Genomic DNA, 20,858 nt, shown 5'->3' with positions numbered 1-20,858 from the left:
GATGAGGGAACAAACCCCTGTTCTGTAAATTGAGGACATGGATGCCAGTAAAAATCATTCATTCACGTAATACATATTACAGTAGTACCTAGAATCATATAGTCATATTATAGAGAATAGCCTATCTGAATCTGTTCATAGCATCCCTCATTCTGTGTTGTCAATGCAGGTACTCGCAGCCATAAACACAAGCCGCCAGTCCCTGAAAATCTCCATCTCGTGGCAAATATCCATAATTTCTTTTCTGTGCGCGGTCCAATCATGTCCTGCCGCGAATACATACAATGAAAGCAATTCTTCTACTTCAGTGTAAAGGACCTGGGTGTTCTCTAGGTCGTAGCTCCGAATTACTTCGTCGAATGTTGGTACCACAGAGGAAGTTTCCGGCTTACGTGTGAAGTGGAAAGTCATGCGACTTTCGCCTGGGCCTGGGTCTCGAACTGATAAAATGCTGCATAGACTCATTGTATCCATGGTTGAATGCGGTGGAGGAATTGTTTTGCTTGAGTTGAGTTGATAGTGCGTTGAAGCTTGATTGGGATTGCTAGTCTGGAATGAAGTGCAATGAGCGGTGTGTTTATATGCTAGTCTTCACACAGCGCCATTCAAATTGATCTCTGATTGAACCACAGTTGTGCCCAAAATGCGTCTTATTCACATGGGGGAACTGTTAGTGACACAATAGATGTACTCTCTGCTTCGTGATAAGCACTAGCCATTCATGCCTGCATGTCAGTGACCCAATGAGGTAATCGCGGGGTTGATTTCGTGATCAACCACTCACTCACGAACGTCGTCAGCAGCAGACCGTCAATCATACAAACACTTTTACACATCGCATCACAGGACTTTTCGGATAGGCAGCGGTGATATTTCAGTCCAGTTTGACACTAAGATACATTCTTGCCCATCCCCGAGAGTCCAGATTCGTCATGCACGACATCCCTGAGTTCAAGCTTGATCAAGTTGGTGAGTAAATTGTCAGCCTCAATTTGCAATTCGAATGGTAACTCACAAATCTGGGTAGCTCGCAGCTATGGTGTAAGGACTCACCCATGAACTTGAAGTTCTGAGCATGATGCAGACTAACATACCTTCGGTATAGCCAAGAGCAAAGATTGCTCTGCATGGTATGCTTGCCCCAAACTTGTACTTCTTGTCTTTAACGCAACGCAGGCTCGGCTCCATACGCTCTGTCTATAGACAACCTTCGAGATCTCTCAGACAGCAAACGCAGTCCCATCGATACCGAGCTTCCGCTGTCATACGCGCCATCGCTCGGCACAACCGAGCTACGCAAACGTTTAGCAGAGATATATGCAACCGAAGAAGCGCCATTGACAGAGGACAATGTCATCATTACACCTGGGTCGATCATGGCAAACTATCTCGTGTTGACTACGACGTGCACCGAAGGCGATCATGTAATTTGCCAATTCCCGACTTATGGTCCGCTGTATCTGTTGCCCAAGTATCTAGGTGCTGAGATGGACTACTGGGTTATGAAAGAGAAGAATGCGTGGTATCCTGATATAAAAGAGCTTAAAGCACTGATCAGGCCAAACACCAAGGCGATCATTCTTACGTGGGTTGTGTCTGTATCTATATCTCTCCAGTAACTAATCTCATCAAGCAACCCCGGCAATCCGACAGGAACCGTTCTCAGTAAGGAGACGTTGGACCAAGTCCGAGACTTGGCCGCAAAGCACAATATCACCATCTTCGGCGATGAAGTCTTCCGCCCCCTCTTCCACGACGACACTGCAACCCCTCCATCCGTTATCTCCTTGGGCTATAGCAACACTGTGTCTACTGGATCAGTCTCTAAAGCGTACTCCCTCCCAGGTATCCGCATCGGCTGGATAATCTCGCCGAATAACGATATTCTCCAGCGTATCATAGCAGCTCGAGACTACACTACTCTGAACGTGTCGCGGGTGGATGATGCCATCGCGCTCTTCGCTTTATCTCCCGAGATTCTACCCAAGATTGTTGCGCAGAACTTGGCAACTCAAGCGAAGAATATTGATCAGTTTGATCAGTTTGTGAAGGGAAACTCGGATCGGTGTCGATGGGTTCGTCCGAGAGGTGGCGGAACGGCTTTCATACACTTTTCTGGGTCAGATGGAAAGTCAATCGATGAGGTTGCTTTTGCCGATAGACTCGTAGATGAGTTTGGCGTCGCCGTAATTCCGGCTGGTGCAGGTTTCAGTGAGGAGGAAATAGCCGATTACAGAGGATATCTTCGTCTCAACCTGGGACAGCGAGTGGGAGTAGTTGCTGAAGGACTCAGAATTATCGAGACAGCTATGCAAGGTAAGGCTGAGGACTAACCCGTTCCTTGTGTGGCTAAGTTTCAAATTAGTATTGGAAGTTCGGCCATTTTTAACTCCAGACTGACTTCCATGGAGCTGGAAAATGATCAATAGCGCGACGGATAGCCCAATACCTGGGCGTTAGTCTAACCTTCTCTCTGCCGGCATGAGATAGACTTTATCAAAGCTCGATCGAGTTGTCCAGTGGGCCCTGCGGACCATTTGGAGCGACCTTAGATGCAATATATCGATGACTTTATCAACCATTCATGGCACCTTTCTGGCCAATGAGGGTCCGAAATGACGTGGCCCAAGACTCTGTTGAATGCCATCCATCGCAGCTGAGATACTAGATAGTATCTTCACTGCTATGCCGGTAGATGGTTTTGATGTAACGTAACGCAACTTTGGTGGACCTTGTTTCACAACCATGCATACTGTTTAGCATTTGGTCATGAGTTCAGGTCAAGTAAAACCCCAATTGTTTTAAGATACTAAGAATTCTGAGAACTTGGTTTCTGTCTGCAATTATAAAGTTTAATGCTTTCGCAATTTTTTCTCCATATAGTTAGTCCACCTGAAGAATTGGAGCCGTTGAAGCTATTGACGTTGTTATGGAGAATTAATAGTCGGAGTTAGTTTGTCCGCCTTATGTTTATCTTGGGTAAAGGTTTAATGGAGCGTCTCTTGTCTGTGTGGTTTATCTTATCAGATAATCGTAGAGCGACAATGACGAACTATGAGTAACAACCCCAGGCCAACCGTGGAGACAGTGAACCACGGTGTTCTTGGCAACAGCGGGTCTCAGCAACTGCTTCTTACTGATAAAAACGTTGTAATTCTCAGCAACACGAGGAATTCTGATAGTAACGTCGGTGGCGGTATACTTCAGGCCGACGGGTAAGCCATCAGACAACTCTTTATAAGCAGACTCTAGACCTCGTGGCCAAGCCGAAAGACTATCTTCACGCTTCATTTTAGCCCATGATCAACCTTGGCTTTACGGATCTACAGCCCTTACTGGACGTATGAGTTACAGAATCAATAACTGCAAACTTTATTCTCAGCCCCTGAGCAAGTAGAAAGACCGAGGTCGGATGGCGCTATTACGATTATCAACAGGGGTTTCCAAACCAGCTAAAACAAGCCACCAATCACAAGACCACATTCTCTTGGAAGAGCTTCCTGTTTCATCAATACACCTCTGCCGATCTCTTTAGCGCAGAGTGTAAAACACAACCAACGGCAATAATTCTGTCATGTGCGTGGAAAGCGGAAGGTGGTACTTGTTATGTTGAGAAGATGTCGGCCTGTCGATCGACTTAGCGCAGTTTCATCGATTTTGACATTCCAAGGTTGGTCTAGTTTTGGGCTCAGGCCCCTTTCAGGTGTGTTATAACAATGCAAACTCTTCAGCTGTTGATGTCTCGCATGGTTTGGAAAAAGCAAATGCCTCACTTTCCTCAACGACCCCAGCCATAATGGCCAATATTCCGGCCAACCTCTCTATTTCAATCCCTACATTAACCGGGTCGTTGCTATCCTGTGTTGCGAGCTTTTTTGCTCTCTGTCTTCATGTCATTGTTCCTCCGCCACGACGACACTTCCGCCATGCATTGATTGTGAACCTCCTCGTTGCAGGTAGGTCAACCAATCTCATCAGACACCTGCGTGAACCTAACTCGATATAAAGACTTCATCAACAGTCTCAACAATACAGTGTCTGGAATTCTCGCCATTAAGAATGGTTACGCGGACCCGAAAGCGTCCCCTAGTACTGGCTGCGTTGCCAATGCTTGGGTTGGTCAATTCTCGGTACAAGCGATCGACTTCAACATTCTTATTATCTCTGTATCGGTACTGCTAGCCGTTCAGCGACAACAGATCCTCGATGACTCGTCGAGACTGATGACTGCAATTGTCTGCCTTGTACCTTGGATTCCCGGTACAATCACCAGTAAGTCACAAGAACTCAATGACTGACCTTGATGCTGAGTTGTTTTCCAGGCTTCGTCGGACTCGGTCTCCATGTCTATGGCCCAGTGAGCGGCAACTGGTGCTGGATTCAAACTCAACATCTCGGCCTCCGCTACGGCCTCACCCACGCTTGGCGCATCGCCATTTTCCTTGCAACAGTGGCTATATACACTTATATATACATCAAACTCCGTCGACTTTTCAGTTTCGTCAAATATGGTCTTTCTTCCTCTACCACGAAAGGTTACACTACGAACGCGCAGTCGAGAATCGATCGAGAGAACGCCGAGCAGTCTGATACTCAACGAATATGGGTTACGACCACGGTAGAGGCTTCGTATGAACTTGAGTCAAGGGGTGTAGTAAAGGGAGACCAGAGTGAAGGAGAGGATGGATCAACTGGCGGAAAAGTTCAGTGGTCGGCATCTGCGGCGCCTGAACCGGAGCCACCTACAGCTGAAGACCATGGAACGAACAACACAAAAAATATCTCCACTGGCAATGGACCCAACCATCGCGTACCGAAATCACCCAACTTGAGGAGAATGCTTCTTCTGAACGGGTACCCGATTGCATATATTATCCTATGGCTGCCTGGTATGGCCAACCGCTTGGCTGAGTCAGTTGGCACATCACCAAAGTGGCTCACTGGCCTGCAAGCTTCAACACAGTTCATAGGGCTAGTCAACGCCTTGACATACGGCTTGACAGAACAGATGCAGCGTGCAGTCCAGATGTGGATGAAGAGGCGCAGCTTCAGAACGCTTGATCCATAGATTAGAAAGCTCTGTTTTATTCTAGAGTTGACATTTGGGCGTCTCGCGGGTTGGGCGTCAGCTGGAGTGAATTGCATATGCCTCGACCCGTCGACCGCAGTTACTACTTTATCTAAAATTAATATTTAAAGACTACTTGACCGTTGATAGAATACTACAGATGTTGGCACAGTGACACTCGAGATCTTGTCAAATTCTCAGCAATTAGGAACGTTTACAACTTCGGATCCTTTTCCTTATTCCATTAAAGTGAGTGACTAATACTACTGTTTGATCGAGCGACTTGATGTTCTTGTTTAAAGCGAGTGACATAGATCTGTAACCCCCCCTTCCCTCTTCTTCCTCCAAACCCTCCGCTTTCTCCTGCTTGAAGTTCTGAACATAGGCCAGTCGTTTAGCAGTTACCGGGGTCAGCACTACCCAGCAGGTCAGCATACAAACTCAATACAATCCCACAATAATTTACTCACCGGAATCGCCATTTGGAAACAGTAGACTCTCCACCACGGTCACATCCATAAATTTCATTCTTGAGGCGGGTATAACAGTCGTCATTACCCAAGTCAACGATCTCATTCCAGTTGTTCTGAACTTCGAAGAGAAGGCCAACATTGCCGATTCGAGGACACATCCACCTGGTCTGACCAGCCGTGAATTGTCCGTAGAACATGCCCTGTGAGCCGTAGCAGGCGTCCCAGACGAATCGAGCGGCCTGGTCTTTGTCAGGCCAGCGGTCGCCGGAACCGTAGCACTTGGCATCAGCGGTCTGGACGCTGAAGGTGAGCATGCTTGCAACAGCGGTGAGGATGGCGGTGGTCTTCATTTTGACGGTTGGTTTGTAAAAGATGCAGTAGGTGGTTGTTCGGTGAGCGAGGTTTGATTTGAAGCTGAGATGGTTTCTAGACACGGGAAAAGGCTCCTTTTATATCCCTCTTGACTGTCTTCTGTGCGTTCCAACAGCTGCCCCAGTGTATCCGGGGATTACCAGATGCAGTTTGCTCTATCCTTTCAACGGAGAACTTCTTCTTTCGCCCTCAGAGTTACTGTTCTAGTAACCCTTTAACAAGCCCATTCCCAACGCTTGTGGCCCGTCGGCCGCTATACTCCTCTATTCCCAACCCAGTTCTAATAGAGCATAAGTTCCGCTCCAGTAGACTGTCCCCATGTACTCTGGAATGCGTGTAAGATTGCTTATGAGCGGGACCCTGGAACTCAATCTTGACAGGTGATTTGTCCATGATGTTGAGGCAAATATCTTAATGTCTAAGCGACCAGTCCTTTTGTCATGGCCTCAAATGAAGGCTGACAGTGTTACGCACATGCACTGTGGATACAGCCGTGGATAGTGGCAAGCTATTCGGGAGTTCAACAGGACGGTCTGTAGATCTACCAGAGAGATTCTAGCTTACGGATGGTCGGGCCCTTTTCAAATGAACTGCAGCAACTGTTAGGGTATGGTTCAATAACCAATTTTAAGCTACGTTTGCTGTTGGTGCCCGGATCTGGTAGCCGAAAGCTGTCCTGATGACTTTCATAGGCTTGGACTTATTCCGCTATGGTAAGATGTACGCAGTTAGTTGCTCGAGCTGAACCAAATGCCAAGTGAAATATGTCACTGGATAACGACAACCCGTGCGGAGCATCAATCAGCCCAATCCCTGCACCACATACAACCTTCCTCATCAGAACATCACTTCTGTGTCGAATCCTTTTCAAGAATGGAACCTACATGCAATAAGTCGAAGTAGCTTTCCAGCTGGCATGAGATTGACCCCTGTGTTGTCGAGCCGTGCCGTGTCAGCCCCACGTATAAAATAGGACGAGCTTCCATCCGAGCATTGCCAAGAACCCGCTCATGATCATTGCAACCTACCAGTGCTGGTTATCATGCATAGCCGTGAGCCTTCCTCTCTGTTCGTCTCTATGTTATTGGCCAGCTCGTTTAAGCGTCTAGATTATTGGTTGGCTTGCTTGATACGGCTTATAATATCCGCTGAGTCAGGGTCGTATCTCGGTTAAGATATAACGGCAGTTTGGAAGTACCGCCATTAATCGCTGTCGTCGAAAATAGACAAATATCTACCCATCTACTCCGAGTATTTGTAAAAGAGGTACAACTGGCTTGCTCAGTATGGAAGCTACCAGGGAGCCCTAAGACAGGATAATGACCGAATGACAAATGTAAAGAGTAATATAAACCAAATTCCTAAGATTAATTGGCTCTATCACAGGTACATAATGCTTTTTTGTACAGTGCTCAATGCTTAGAACAGTTAATTTTGTTAATTCATCCAGCCTTGAAGAGACCTTTGCACCTAAATAAGCCACTCGCGTGTTGAATTATAGCTTCCGGATTGATTCTGAGCACCTGTAACAGGTACTTTGCCTGTGATGCGTCTTGAGATTCTCAATTCTCCTCCGTATTCCAGCCTTCACTCTCACTGACATACTCATACGCCCTCCGCCATGTGACCTTCCCCTCCTTCGGATCCATGATGACAGCATAATGCGTCTCCTCATTCACAATCATATCATTCTGCAAGAACTTGACCACATCAGAGCTCGTCACAACATCATTCCGTTGCTTGTACCTTCTTTTACAAGCTCGAACACGCTTTCTCCATAGATCATCCAGATCGTGCTTTCTTTCAAGTGAGTAAGCCACCAGGTCAGCCATGCCTATTGCATCGTCACCTTCGGCAAGTTCTGCTGCGGCTTGTTGGAGATGCGCAGGGTTGTCTTCGTCTTTGACGTCGTGGTTGTAGGCCGTGAGGAATGTGTCGGATTCGCGAATTGATGCACTTCGGTGGTCTTTCTCGATCACGAATACGCGGTCTGGTTGGCAGAGGATGAGATATGCGGCAGTTGAGTTCGATGTGGATAGTTCTGTCAGGACTTTTTGTACATATTGGTTCTGCGAATCAGGACTGACATTGTCCATCTCGTTTACTTCGCCGGACTGTCTCTCCTGTATCGTAGAATCATCTAATAGAATGTGTCTCAAACTGCTTGAGATAGACTTCCTGTATCCAAGAACCACCATCGCCTGGTTGCATCTATAGGAAAGTCTTTGTCGAAGAGTCTCTGTGGCATGATACGGTCTGAAGTTCAAACTCAAACTCAGGCCTTGTCGCACTCCTGTCAATACTCCAACGTATCCAAGATATCCAACTGTTGTCGCAATGACAGGACCTCCAGGAGTACGAACAAAGTCGAGCTCGACGATAATCTGTCTTAATTGATCCATTCCCCAGTCGAGAGTCCGAAAATGGAGCATCCGTGTTGCTTTCCCACCAGAATCTGGATCAAGCGTTCTTACCCCGCCGCTCGTGCATCCCAGCAGAAGATCCAAGAGAACATTAAAGGCCACGAGGATATGCATGGGAATGTCGATCGCTTTCGAGATACCGGTCAATTCTGCCTTTTCTTCTTGAGAATGGACGCGTCGCATGATGAGCGGCGAGACAGCAGCTAGTATTTTCCCGGCGAATCTGCCAGCAAGTTCATTCAGCAAGTCATAGAATAGGGAGGGTAGATCGCATGAGTCCACGGCGGTCTTGAAGTGCGGAATGATATGGTCATAGCGGGTCTTGGGAGCTTGGGATAGATCGACGGTAAATTTTGGTATTTCTCGAGATTCCGACATGTTGAAACAATGATGATGGAGGATTCATGTTGGAGGGGGAGCTTGAGAGGTTGAAAAGGGCGAGAGCTACATGTGCAACTCTAATAGAGGCGCGGATGCCTAAAGCTGTCATCGCAGCTGGCGCACATGACGTAAGCCGTCATTGGCATGAGGATTGACACTGGAGGAACCACGAGAGATACGGTTAAGCTTTGAGGCATAGTTTGTCCCCTCGTGCCATGATGACCAGTTTGTTGTGATTGGAGGTTTTTGGTATGTAGTGAGGAAAACATGATCATGGTTTGGCTAGAATGTTGATCCAGAGACTCTGCTCCACGTGATATTTCCGAGGTGGCTCTCTGGTTATTTCCAGCATCTGGGCCGGGCCGTTCAGCTCCGTGATAGCTTCTATTCATAGCCTGTCCAACCAAAGGGCGGTTTGAATTTGGGACGTTTTGAAGTGGATCTTAGGGGTGTGTCCTGTCCAATAAAAACGAGGTAAATTTTGGTCAATGTCAAAGTGGATACTGGCCCAGTTCAAGTGGAGTCAATCCTTTCTCTTCAATTGGCCTTGGTTGATCTACCCTAGAGGCTGATGGCATTTCCATTTCACTACTTTCACCTGTATAAGCTGATTAAATGGCAAAAGAAGGATAATATTATGCTAGTCATGCTGTGGGCTCTCGAACAATCAGTTTTCCATTAACACAACTTACGTAGATGTCCAAAACGGCTGGTGCCACCGTACTGAACGATCTTCAGTCAAAGTTAACAGACAACTCAACAACATCTAAATATTACTTGGTGTCTTCACCACTACATTCCGTGCATACAACATGCTTGATTGCCAAACATGCTCTGTAACACAAAGGATCAATCCGAAAATACACATACACGCTCTCATGCCACTTGATAAACACTCTTCTCAGGGCGTGGTTATGCACAATGCAGCGATTGCTCAGTGCGTAATGGAACGTTGCTTCATAAGGAACGTGACGCGAGAATTTAAGTGAGTTATTTAACTTCAAGCATAATAGCTAAGTAAAGAATTCTCCGCAAGTCCCATATCTCCCAGTACCTTTGCCGAAGTCAGGTGATGCGTCCCGAGCTGATGGACGCCAAGACCGGCTATACCAGCCTCACTGCCGCGGATTTACGTCTGCGCTGATGATTTGATTTGCAATTTTTTGTGCAAGTCAGGTGCTCTTTTACTTCTCGGATGATCACAAAATATTGCATCACAACGAAGACATCAGAGGTTATGTAGTGTAACGAGCAAACAAGCGGTGCAGAACAGGCAGCAGCAAACCCATCACGTCTCTCATGACGCCCCAATCACCCCAACTTTTCCCATCCCACAACCCGCAAAATCCCATTTCTCCTATCATGGGGAAGTCCAGCGGTGACCCCACGACGTGATTCTCCACAAAAACACTTCCCACGGAGAATAAACATCACCAGGCTAGCCATGCTCACCGGTCCGGCGCTCTTCGGCCCAATAAACCCCTGAAATCGGCCCTTCTGAGCTGGTTATATCCGGGGAGCCTCACCTAGACGGTTAAAGGTGAAGGTTGTATTTAGCCTTGTTCCCCGATAGGGCAAAGGTGAGACTTATTGATCCGCTGAGAAGAATTGGAGTTGGGAGTATCGCGTTGTCGTGGTTTCGAAAGGCATCATGGGACTTGGGATGTACTGTAGCTAGGACTCCTTTTTTAAGGGATCCGCTGAAAATGGAAGAAATAAAAAGACGGTTGAGACCGCGTTGATGAATTGAATCACATCAATTAGTTTTGGGTTTACAAGACATTGACTGATAATATGCTTGGGGACAAGTACGTTTCTTACCTTCTACCATGCAGTACCCACCTGCCGGTCATACCCACCTACCGGTCAGCGAAAAAAAAAATCCCCCATACATAATGCACTTTTTTAACCTCATGGGAAAACCGTAATAAAAATAGTAAAAATAAGTTTATCTCTAGAATTCAGATCAAAATTGAATCTATTTTAATATTTTCTAGGCCTTTTAACCTCTCGGCCTGTGCGGGTGCGTACGACACCTAATTCTTCCTTCCCTGAATTTGACCTCTCATCTTCTTCCATCCCTCCCACCTCGATCACATCCTCAATAACATCCACCTCTTCAATTGCTTCGTTTGGCTCTGAAATGGTGTCACTAGTCGCTAGAGCCTCTGCTAGCGTCATAAATTTCTTAATGGGGTTCGGTATCGCCTTTCTCTTCTTGCCTCTACTCAACCGGCCGACTTCCTCCTCTAAACTGGCCACTCTTGAGCTTAGGGACGCGATCTTTGACTCTTGTGCTTCAAATCCTTTTGATATCACAGAATACCTCCTTCTGGTAGAGGGGCTCTTGTTCTTCCCCAGGTCTCTGATGTGACGGCTGGTCTTTGGCGTATTATCAGAGTCGACTTGCCCGTCTCTGTGGCCGTCTGATCCAGGCGTCGTTTCCTTCTTGTCTGGTTGGATTTCGGCATGTATGAGCGCTTTCCGTCGTGAAATCGGCCAGTTCCCAGTTACTCTCCAGCCTGAAAGGATGTTTTTCTTCGTCATACCCACTTCCCTGGCTTTGGCATAGGCCTTAATGAAGTTGACCTTATCCACGGGCGCAGAATCCGTCAGGCTTGCCAGTTTTTGGAGCTCTTTTCGATATGCAGCCTTGGATGCGTTGAAAACACCATTATCCAGTGGCTGTAGGCCATGAGAGCAATGTGCAGGCAGGTAACAGCAATACACGTTATTCAAAAAACACGTGGCCATCCACTCATCCTGGATTTTCAGTCAGCGGTATTTCTGATCGAGAACAGGTAGACACCCACAGATACATGGCTCCCATGGCCATCTAATATGATGAGCCTTGCATCAGACTCATCTGCTGGCTGGGTTTGGGGCAGATAAACCTCTTTGAGCCACTCGAGCGCGATATGGTTGTCTGTCCAGCCGTTATCGGACGTGATATAATACCAGTCGGCGATCTTGTTAAACTCATCAATGAACCACTGCTTCTGAAGTTCTTTGCCCTTGAAGATAATTCCCGGCTTTAGAAGACGGCCATCTGCAGTGACGGCTTCGATAAAACTAGTCCAAGTGCGGGACTGCGAGCCTTTGAGGAAGGCCTTCCTCCTGGAATCGCTACTGCCAATTACCAAGGAATCCAAACCTAGATTTGCAATTTATCGGTAAGTCTTGTATCAGAAGTGGTCAGTACTCACCAAATCCAGCCATGATACCGCCCTCGTCAACATTAACCGTGTTCTCAGGCTTGATCCAGCCATATTCGCTCTCCCGGATATCAAAGTACCAATTGACGGCCATCGGGGTAAAAGAATTAAACCTTGCAGCTTCCTGGCGTTTTCCTACCTTCGTATTGATCTCTGGATGGCGTTTAATAAACCTGGCTAGCCAGTGTACACCGATAGGCCTTTCCCGGCCCTGCTGTCTCAACAGGGCAGCTACCGTGGCGCGAACTTGACTGTGGGAAGGAGCATAGCCCAATGCCTCTTGTCGAAGTATCCATGTAACTAATCTAGCCTCTTGGGATTTGTATAACAACTGGGCAGGTTGGGTGGCCTCGGACTTTGACGGTAGGCCTCTTAGTCGGTCAGACAGAGTGGTTTGGGGCATTCCATGCTTCTGGGCGGCCTGGTGCTGCGAGAGGTGATTATCTGTAACATCCAGTATAGCTTCAATGACATCATTCTCTGTATAAGGCTGTTGAGGCATTTTCAAGGCGATTAAAGGAAGCTGCTATAGATAAAAGTTTGATGAAATTTTGGGGAGGCTGGGTGATGAAGGAGACATTTGAGAAATTTTACACTAGTGTCATGCGACCAAACTGCTTGTGTAAAATACAAATGAATATGCCAATATGAAACAGCATGAAACTCTCAGTAAGACACAATCTGTTCCATGTAAATAACTTCAATTTTGGCCAAGGACTGTGCAAGTGAAGTTTGACATTTTGTATGGGGAATTCTTTTTTTCGCTGACCGGTAGGTGGGTATGACCGGCAGGTGGGTACTGCATGGTACAACTTTGAGGTAGCAAAACAAAGCTGATGCGATATCCAGATCTTTCACTGTCAACGGGGCAGCTTGCGGAGCTGAGGCTCTAGTGTTGGCCCTCATCACCTCTCTTGGAGGCTTCCTGTTTGGATATGACACTGGTGAGCTACCATGAACCCCTCACATCAATGGCTCTGACGTGAAACAGGTCAAATCTCGGCTATGCTTTTATTCAGAGACTACGTCGATCGCTTCGCTCAAACAGATGATGACGGTACCAAATACTGGGTACCCGCCATTCAAGGTATCCTCGTGTCTCTTATGAGCATCGGATGTCTTATTGGAGCCCTATCAGGATCCTAGTGAGTCCTCCCGTCACAATGCACTCACTCACCTCCTAAAATCACGATTCAGCACTGCAGACTGGTACGGTAGAAGATGGAGTCTCACCATTTTCGTCGTAATCTTCCTCCTCGGCAATGTCATCCAAATCACAGCCATGTACTCATGGGTCCACATGATGATAGGCCGTCTAATCGCGGGTCTTGGTGTCGGCGCCCTCTCAATCGGCGTACCCATGTTTCAAAGCGAGTGTGCACCACGAGAAATCCGCGGCGCTGTCGTGTCATCATATCAGCTCATGATCTGCTTCGGCATTCTCATCTCAAATATCGTCAACTATGGCGTTCGAGAGATTGAGGATAATGATGCGTCGTGGCGAATTGTTATCGCTATTGAGATGGCGTTCTCGATTCCCCTTGGTCTGGGAGTCTTGGCTTGTCCTGAGTCCCCCAGATGGCTTGCTATGAGGGAGGATTGGGATGGTGTGAGGACGTCGCTAGCGAGATTGAGGGGCATGATGAGTGATGTCAAGAACCCTCTCGTTGAGGATAATATCCAGGAGATGAGGGTCCTGCTTGAGGAGGAACGAAAGGTTGGGCAGGGAAGCTGGATGGAATGCTTTGGCGTGCATAACAAAGCGCCAAAGGTGCTGTACCGGACTCTGCTTGGAATGGCTGTTCAGTTCTTCCAGCAGTGGACTGGCGCCAACTACTTCTTCGTAAGTCAAACACTATCATTTACAGACACCGGCTAACTTTACTTCAGTACTACGGAGCCACCATCTTCGAGTCCGCTGGTATCGATGACCCTATCCTGGTTCAACTCATCCTCGGCGCCATCAACGTCGGAATGACCTTCTTCGGCATCTACTCCGCTGAAAAGTTCGGTCGACGCTGGCCTCTAATCATTGGTGGTTTGTGGCAGACGGCTTGGCTTCTCATTTTTGCATCTGTGGGAACAGCCATCGATCCCGAAGGCAGCAGCACGAGTGGAATAGTCATGATTGTTTCTGCTTGCATGTTCATCGCCTCTTTTGCTGTCAGTTGGGGTCCCCTCGGTTGGGTCGTTGTCGGAGAAGTCTTTCCCTTGCGCACTCGTGCAAAACAGGCTTCGTTGGCTACTGCAAGCAATTGGCTTGCGAACTGTAGGTACCTCATTATAACCTTAGCATGCCAATGCTAACATGCATCAGTCCTCATCAGCTTCCTGACTCCCTTCGCCGACGCCGGTATCTCTTACGCCTTTGGCTACGTGTTCGCTGGGATGAACCTGATTGGTACTATTATCGTATACTTCTTCCTATACGAGTCCAAGACTCTCAGTCTCGAGCACATCGACATGATGTACTGTCTGCCTGACCTCAAGGCATGGGAAAGCGCGAAGTGGACACCGCCAGGATATGTCAGCCGTGAGAAGAAGGATGAGTCGTACTTCGAGGAGATGGCAGCTGGAAAGGATGCAGAGAAGGTCGTTGTTCATAGCGACAGCGGGGTTGAGTGAGATGGAACGACGATGGGAGATCTTCCTGGGGGAGGAATGGTAGATGCACGACAACTGTACAATCGTATAGATGGATAGGCTGCGATGCCTTGTATATATAAACTTTCTTCTCTATTCAGGCCCTGTTCTAAATTTGTAACCTTTCGCAAGTGTTACGGTTACTTCATCCTGAAGCGGCCTTTTTCCCTCGAGCGAGGAACTCCCGAATAACATTCTCAGTCACCTGCGCAATATCATTCTGATACCCATCCCAAGCCAGAGAATTGTTCCAGTTAATACTACCAACACTGAACACCGAACCGCCTCCGTTGGTCTCATAGTATACCATGTCGCTCCTCACAAGAGGTGAAGTTGAGCCGAGTGTCCCGATCATGGGGAAGATGAGCTCTTCATTGAACAGCATGAAATGATCATCATGACGCTCACTTCGAGCAAGCAAGATGGCATTGGTGGGGCTTCCGATCGCAACGTCAAGCCGATCGAGCTCATCGCCACTTGCACCGCCGGCAAGACCCTTTGTGCCCAGAAGCTTTCTGGACTCTTCGGTGAGGCCCTTCCAAAGCCACTCCAGTGAAGAATTGTTGAGGGCTTCGTCGGTTGGAATGAAAGGTCGACCGGGGCCTTTGCCAGAAGCACAGCTACCGATGCCCCAGAGCTCGTTAGGTGGCCGGCCGATTGAGCGCCAGAGACCACCGAGTTGACCATTGAGTGCGTGGTGGCGCTCGCCTGGAGGATTCTCATGGGTTCGCGCGCCGACATCAGCGCGCCGCACTTCCATGCGGTGAGGCCGCTTGGGATCTGTGACCGATTTCCACTGAAAATATTGTTAGCTTCGCTTCACTTGCAGGTATTAAAATACGCACATAAAAGCCGTTTCCGCCGGCATAAATGAGAGACCCTCCATTCCTAGCATGTCCTTCATAAGCATCCAGAGATTCGGCCGAAGGATATTCTGGATGAGAGCCAGAGATGACAACATCATACTGAGATAGAGCGGCGCGACCGCGGAGATGTAGATCATGGTCCGTGAGAATGTCGTAACCGTCACCGAAATGCTTCTCAAGAAATCCGACCATCAGAAGGTCAGCTGAGAACTCTCGTGGTCGCTGAAAGCCCCAGTGGATGTAATCCGGACGCACATTCAGAATCGGCCGCTTGGTGGTACTGTACACAACACCTGAACCATCGCTGTGAAGGTCATAAATCGCAAGACCAAGATCATGTCTTCGTACCATCTTGTAGTAGTTATCAGATGCAACAAGTTGAACGCCTTCAGGGAATGAGATATGTGTTGACTTGGTCTCGTCATACATATGCTCATTCGCATACGCGAGGTATGTAAATGTCGAAAAGACAAAGGCAATCTTTGCTTGCGGTCGGACTTCTTTGGGACGGACGAAGAAGACGATTGCGTCTTTGAGATCTGACTCTGTATCTTGAACTTCGATCGCATAAGCACCAGAGCGAAGATGAGAAGGAACAGTGAACTCAAAATCAGTGTCCCACGCAGCATCATCAAGATCATCGTCATGGAAGTGAACGGCACCGAATCCATAAGTTGCCTCTTTCCAGCCAAGACCGATGAGCTTATGATCCCAGTCATGCCCACGAATAGCTCGAGTGGGCGCATTGACAAGAACACCATCAAGGCCAGAGCCAGAGACATCGAAGATCTCGTCTGTATCAATACCAACGGAGAAGTCATATCTTGCGATGTCCCAGCTCTTCCGACCCAAGGCTTTGAAGCGGGGAGCTTCGATGCGGCCGTTGAAGAAGTGGACTGGGAGATCTGCGGCGGATGTTGGGCTGGCGGCCTTCGTTGCTGCGAAGTACATGGGGCTACCAGAGTCAAGACGGGGAGTGTTGGAAAACGAGGTATGGACAGTGGTTGAAGAGGGCGCAATTTCGTTTCCAGAAGCAATGTGGGTGATCTGCAACTGGAAGTCTCTGCCCTTGATAATGATGCGAACATGGAACCATCGGCGCTCACGAGCAGATGAAGCTACCTTCTTGACCTCAACGCCATTGGAGGTACCTACCCACACAACGAGTTGGTTGTCCCGATCAAGAAGGATAGCGATACCAGCGCTTTTTGCTGAATCAAGGCTCGACAAGATGGCTTGAGGGTGAGGAGCATTGAGCATCCAAGGCTGAGCATAAAAGTCAATCTCAACACCTTCTGACTTGCCCAACAGAGGTTCTCTCTTCCATGCATCGACGACAGCGTAAGAACCAGGATGAGAGGCTTGAAAGCGACCATCCAACTCGCCTTTGGGACCATGCTCGATGATTTCTTTGGCAGGGGTTGGAGCATGGGGCATATCAAGGCCTTGGAGTAGTCTGACGAGTTGGTATCTGAGCTTGTGCTTTGTGGAAGAGATCTAAGATGGTCAGTAGGGAGTTTCCAGGGAGTGAGAGGGGACTAGAGTACCTTGACGTGGGCTGTTTCACCTGGGGATACTACCCATGGGTCCACGTAGCCAGTGATTTCTTCTTCATCGTGACGAAGCGCAGGGCGAACGGGATATTGTGAAGCTACCATATTGGCGTTATCGATGCAATGCGAAAGAGAGTTGGGTCAGGTCTTCAGTCAGAATATTATGTCTTTTGTCTTTTGCTCTCTTACTGATCCATTCTATTTGTGACCGAGTCCATTGATGCATTCTATATAGCAGTTTGGCTGGCAGTATAATTCCCGGCAATCCGTATCATGGAGCTCTTATTTCCCGATTTAGTAGTCGCGCACTAGCGGCTGTCTTGATAAGCTAAGGGTTTGATGTGCGGAGAAGTATTCCGAGCCTCTCGGAAAACTCATGTGATCTGGTTGGACAAGAGTATTGGTGAGTTTATCAACGAAATTGCTCTAACTCGAGTGGGACATATGCTCATCTCCTGGAGACTCATCGGGTTCAATTCCCCTCCCTTGTCACCGAGCCAAGAGATTGGATTTATTACATGCCAAGACGCCTGTTCAAAGGAGATGATTACGGATGATGATATCCCCAGATGCCAAGTGGTTGGACTGTGAAAGTGATAAGGACGGCTCCGCCCCCGCATTGCATCGCGCTTTAACTTCTGGAGCTATTGTCCTATTCGGGGCATTTCAAGATGGACTAACCCATGACCCCAGAAACAATTGTCCGGATGAACGGCTTGGGACAGAGAAGTGACGTCAATGCTGATAAGGCAAAGGGCTTAGACCCCAGGGACATGGCGCCGATAATAATGAAGCTACGCGTTGGAACTACGAGAGGTAGTCAAGATAGAGCAATCCAGGATACTAGTTAGACTTTACTGACAGATATAAAAGGAGAAACGATCCCGTCGCTGACACCGATCAGTCAAAACCTCCACAACAGATAATCACGGATTACTTTCTCCCATCTCTCGGTTCATACCCACAATGCCCACTCAAAGTCAGACCACTGCCAACATGGCAGACCAGATCGAGGCGATCCCCGGAACGGTCCACCTGGTTGACGCTCAGGGAAGTATGGACTCGCAGCACGCCAAAGGAGCGGAGCATGATATCGTTCTTGTCCCAGCTCCATCAGCTCACCCGGATGATCCGCTGAACTGGTCGCCGAGGAGGAAATACCTCTCTGCTTTTTGCATGGCAGCGTATGTATAACCTCGTTTTGGTATCGTGTTGAGGTTCACTGACATGTTGGTAGATACGTGCTTGTCATTGGTATTTGCTCGTCGGCGCTGTACTCTACCTTGGGACCTCTTTCGGAGTCGACGGGGCTGAGCTACAGTGATCTCAATTCTGGAACCGGATACATGGTAAATCTATCTCCATCCGATGACTTGAGGGACATCCTGATGTGTTATTAGTTCCTCTTCTTCGGCTGGGGATGTATCATCTGGCAGGCCATCGCCATCCAGTACGGCAAGCGACCCGTTTATCTGTTGACGACATTGGGCACTTTGGTAACTATTCAAGTCTGACTGGTGGTATCGAAGCTCACAAATTCAGGGCGTAATGGTCTGGCAGCCGCATGTACGATCAAACGGCGAGTGGATCGCCACCAAGATTTTGCAGGGAGTCTTTGGTGCACCCATTGAGTCATTGGCAGAGATCACGGTTTCAGACGTCGTAAGGCTTTATTCCCAAAGCACAATAACGCGCAAGAGACTGATAGTTGCTTCGCAGTTCTTCACGCACGAACGAGGCAAGTTCATCGCTCTGTATGCCCTCGCCCTTGGCTACAGCAACGGTATCGCGCCTCTCATTATGGGCTTCATCAATGACGGCCAAGGATACCAATGGGTATTTGTGAGTACTAGACTCCCGCTTGACCAGCGGTGGAACTAACAGGGTCAAAGTACTGGTGTGCCATCTTCTGTGCAGTCCTGCTTCTCATTATCTTCTTCTTCATGGAGGAGACCAAGTTCGATCGAGCGAAATACATGACCCGCAACCATATCGATGGTCAGGCTGTTGCTAGCGAGAACCAAACATCGACTGAACCTGATACCAAAGACGACATCGATACGAAGCACGACGTTGAACAAGACCAAGTCGCGACTACCACTCTAACCAACGTCAGCGCACCTAATGAGACCTTTGATATCGACAACACTCAGCTCAGCAAGAAATCTCGAATGTCTCGCCTGAAGCCCATCGAGCGCAAGAATTTGAAGGGCGAGAACAGACTCATCAAGCTCATCAGCCGGCCGATCCTCCTCCTTGCGTTCCCAATCATCTCATACGCTGGTTTCATCTATGGTTGTAACATCGTCTGGCTTTCCGTATTGAACGCGACTGAGTCAATGGTTCTGTCAAACAAGCCTTACAATATGCCCACTTCGACCGTTGGATTGACTTTCATCGCTCCTCTTATTGGCACAACCCTTGCGTAAGTCGGTGATGCCCGCGAATGGTTGAGAAGCTGACAGAAAGTAGCTGTATCTACACTGGAATTTTTGGCGACAGATTCATCATCAAAATGGCGCGTCGCAATGGGGGTTTCATGGAGGCTGAGCACCGTCTGTGGCTTTTCCTCCCCTCTCTCATCCTCATCCCCTTTGGATGCATCTTGTTTGGTGTCGGAGCTTACTACGAGGCGCATTGGTTCTCAATCGTCTTTGCAATGGGCGTCATCTCCTTCACTACCACTGCCGGTTCACAAATCTCCATTGCGTACTGCATCGATTGTTATCGAGATCTCGCTAGCGAGGCTTTGGCTACCGCTATCATCATCCGAAATACGATGGCCTTCGGCATTGGTTATGGGTAAGCACACAAGAGTCTTCAACATGAGGCTTTCGCTAACAGTACCAGTGTCACACCCTGGGTTGTCAACCTGGGCTATCAGAATGCCTTTATTCTGGGTGCGTTCGCGGGTCTGGCACATAACTTGACCATATTCCCTGTTATGAAATGGGGACGGGCTCTGCGCCAGCGAAGTGCAGAGAAGTATTGGAACACTGTCAAGGAGGGAGCAGATCTTGACCTCAACCACTGAGGCTCCGCGTCGCACAATAAAGAGCTACCGATGCATTTGTAGAGTCATTACGGAGCAGGTCTGGATGATGTAGCGATCGCGTTTATAGCTGTATCCTTCGAAAGCGTTTAGCTATTGCTCCATCTGTTACACTGCGAGTTCACGCGCAGATGCTTCAACAATACTAGTCAATCATGTGTTTATCAATTAAACATTGTTTCGATTATAACTAAAGCATAGCAATAGTCTATATTGCGTTGGAGACAAAGGAAAAAAGCGAGTGAAAGTTGGGTATCGCTGCCTCAAGCCAGAGACAAACGCCACCCTCAATAGCCAAAGTACAAAGCATCGCAGCCCATCATCACAAGCGTAAGCCCATGATACATTAAACTTCCTACTCTTCAAACTTGTCCCCTTCCTTCTTTCCATCAGCCTCCGCCTCCGCCTCCTCCTTCGCCAATTGCTCCTCAAGCTTCTTCTTCCGCTCCAGGTTCTTCTCCCGTTTCTTCTTCTCAGCCTCCTGTCTCCTCTTATCGCGCCTCTCACCCAGTAGGTATCTTGAGTTCTTCAGTGCTGGGAATACTCCCTTCAAAGCAAGCCAGAGGTGCGAAAAGGCCTCTTTGAAGTGTGTCTTGGTCTCGTTGTAGTTGGCGCGGGCGAGAGCAGCTCGCTTCTTGGTGCGGTAGGCTTTTTCGGCTTTGGCTGCTTTGGCGTATTGCTCTGAAGCTTGGCGACGGGTTGTCATGAGAAGATGCTCGCTGCCGCAGGTGCTTACGGGACGGGGAGTGGGTTCTGAGGGTGCGGCATCGGTCTCGGGTGAGGCCTCTGTCTTGGATTTGGATTTGGCCATT

General features: G+C 48.3%; 8 protein-coding genes across 8 annotated transcripts; 4 read left to right on the top strand and 4 right to left on the bottom strand.

The window, feature by feature from the left end:
• Positions 1-932: 932 nt before the first annotated feature.
• BKA55DRAFT_505889 (pyridoxal phosphate-dependent transferase) lies at positions 933-2,333 on the top strand (the record flags this gene model as incomplete). Its single annotated transcript, XM_046187226.1, has 5 exons — positions 933-969; positions 1,028-1,041; positions 1,106-1,130; positions 1,177-1,585; positions 1,634-2,333. The coding sequence occupies 5 exons, from the start codon at positions 933-935 to the stop codon at positions 2,331-2,333; spliced, it is 1,185 nt and encodes a 394-aa protein (XP_046052155.1).
• Positions 2,334-3,757: 1,424 nt separating this feature from the next.
• Positions 3,758-5,236, top strand: BKA55DRAFT_562559 (G protein-coupled glucose receptor regulating Gpa2-domain-containing protein). Its single transcript, XM_046192301.1, has 3 exons — positions 3,758-3,956; positions 4,009-4,272; positions 4,323-5,236. The coding sequence occupies exons 1-3, from the start codon at positions 3,797-3,799 to the stop codon at positions 5,066-5,068; spliced, it is 1,170 nt and encodes a 389-aa protein (XP_046052154.1). The 5' UTR covers positions 3,758-3,796; the 3' UTR covers positions 5,069-5,236.
• A 226-nt stretch (positions 5,237-5,462) lies between these two features.
• On the bottom strand, positions 5,463-5,891 carry BKA55DRAFT_687743 (uncharacterized protein; the record flags this gene model as incomplete). Its single annotated transcript, XM_046199113.1, has 2 exons — positions 5,463-5,484; positions 5,539-5,891. 2 exons carry the CDS (start codon positions 5,889-5,891, stop codon positions 5,463-5,465), a joined length of 375 nt encoding a protein of 124 aa, XP_046052153.1.
• A 1,383-nt stretch (positions 5,892-7,274) lies between these two features.
• Positions 7,275-8,994, bottom strand: BKA55DRAFT_562556 (beta subunit of N-acylethanolamine-hydrolyzing acid amidase-domain-containing protein). Its single transcript, XM_046192300.1, has one exon. It carries the CDS (start codon positions 8,712-8,714, stop codon positions 7,476-7,478), a length of 1,239 nt encoding a protein of 412 aa, XP_046052152.1. The 5' UTR covers positions 8,715-8,994; the 3' UTR covers positions 7,275-7,475.
• A 3,719-nt stretch (positions 8,995-12,713) lies between these two features.
• BKA55DRAFT_687740 (general substrate transporter) lies at positions 12,714-14,557 on the top strand (the record flags this gene model as incomplete). The annotated part of the gene is made up of 6 exons (XM_046199112.1): positions 12,714-12,724; positions 12,782-12,876; positions 12,924-13,077; positions 13,130-13,775; positions 13,823-14,201; positions 14,250-14,557. 6 exons carry the CDS (start codon positions 12,714-12,716, stop codon positions 14,555-14,557), a joined length of 1,593 nt encoding a protein of 530 aa, XP_046052151.1.
• Positions 14,558-14,720: 163 nt separating this feature from the next.
• Positions 14,721-17,099, bottom strand: BKA55DRAFT_507043 (uncharacterized protein; the record flags this gene model as incomplete). The annotated part of the gene is made up of 3 exons (XM_046187315.1): positions 14,721-15,371; positions 15,421-16,938; positions 16,989-17,099. 3 exons carry the CDS (start codon positions 17,097-17,099, stop codon positions 14,721-14,723), a joined length of 2,280 nt encoding a protein of 759 aa, XP_046052150.1.
• A 660-nt stretch (positions 17,100-17,759) lies between these two features.
• Positions 17,760-20,200, top strand: BKA55DRAFT_299097 (major facilitator superfamily domain-containing protein). The gene is made up of 9 exons (XM_046185590.1): positions 17,760-17,810; positions 17,868-18,178; positions 18,232-18,343; positions 18,395-18,490; positions 18,537-18,656; positions 18,714-18,836; positions 18,887-19,419; positions 19,467-19,796; positions 19,845-20,200. The coding sequence occupies exons 2-9, from the start codon at positions 17,961-17,963 to the stop codon at positions 20,026-20,028; spliced, it is 1,716 nt and encodes a 571-aa protein (XP_046052149.1). The 5' UTR covers positions 17,760-17,810; positions 17,868-17,960; the 3' UTR covers positions 20,029-20,200.
• A 201-nt stretch (positions 20,201-20,401) lies between these two features.
• BKA55DRAFT_592170 (uncharacterized protein) lies at positions 20,402-20,857 on the bottom strand (the record flags this gene model as incomplete). The annotated part of the gene is made up of 1 exon (XM_046195353.1): positions 20,402-20,857. One exon carries the CDS (start codon positions 20,855-20,857, stop codon positions 20,402-20,404), a length of 456 nt encoding a protein of 151 aa, XP_046052148.1.
• Position 20,858: the final 1 nt, after the last annotated feature.

The sequence above is a fragment of the Fusarium redolens genome (assembly GCF_020744475.1).
Source record: "Fusarium redolens strain MPI-CAGE-AT-0023 chromosome Unknown BKA55scaffold_5, whole genome shotgun sequence".
Lineage (NCBI taxonomy): Eukaryota > Fungi > Ascomycota > Sordariomycetes > Hypocreales > Nectriaceae > Fusarium > Fusarium redolens.
The sequence above is the reverse complement of the archived record's forward strand: the minus strand, read 5'-3'. Positions and strand labels throughout refer to the sequence as shown.

Bases quoted from the DNA above. Each gene is read 5' to 3' on its own strand.
- BKA55DRAFT_562556 (XM_046192300.1), bottom strand. From the start codon at position 8,714: ATGTCGGAATCTCGAGAAATACCAAAATTTACCGTCGATCTATCCCAA.
- BKA55DRAFT_299097 (XM_046185590.1), top strand. From the start codon at position 17,961: ATGCCCACTCAAAGTCAGACCACTGCCAACATGGCAGACCAGATCGAG. The intron at 18,179-18,231 runs GTATGTATAACC...ACATGTTGGTAG, and splicing joins TCTGCTTTTTGCATGGCAGC to ATACGTGCTTGTCATTGGTA. The intron at 18,344-18,394 runs GTAAATCTATCT...ATGTGTTATTAG, and splicing joins ATTCTGGAACCGGATACATG to TTCCTCTTCTTCGGCTGGGG.
- BKA55DRAFT_562559 (XM_046192301.1), top strand. From the start codon at position 3,797: ATGGCCAATATTCCGGCCAACCTCTCTATTTCAATCCCTACATTAACC. The intron at 3,957-4,008 runs GTAGGTCAACCA...CTCGATATAAAG, and splicing joins TGTGAACCTCCTCGTTGCAG to ACTTCATCAACAGTCTCAAC. The intron at 4,273-4,322 runs GTAAGTCACAAG...GTTGTTTTCCAG, and splicing joins GATTCCCGGTACAATCACCA to GCTTCGTCGGACTCGGTCTC.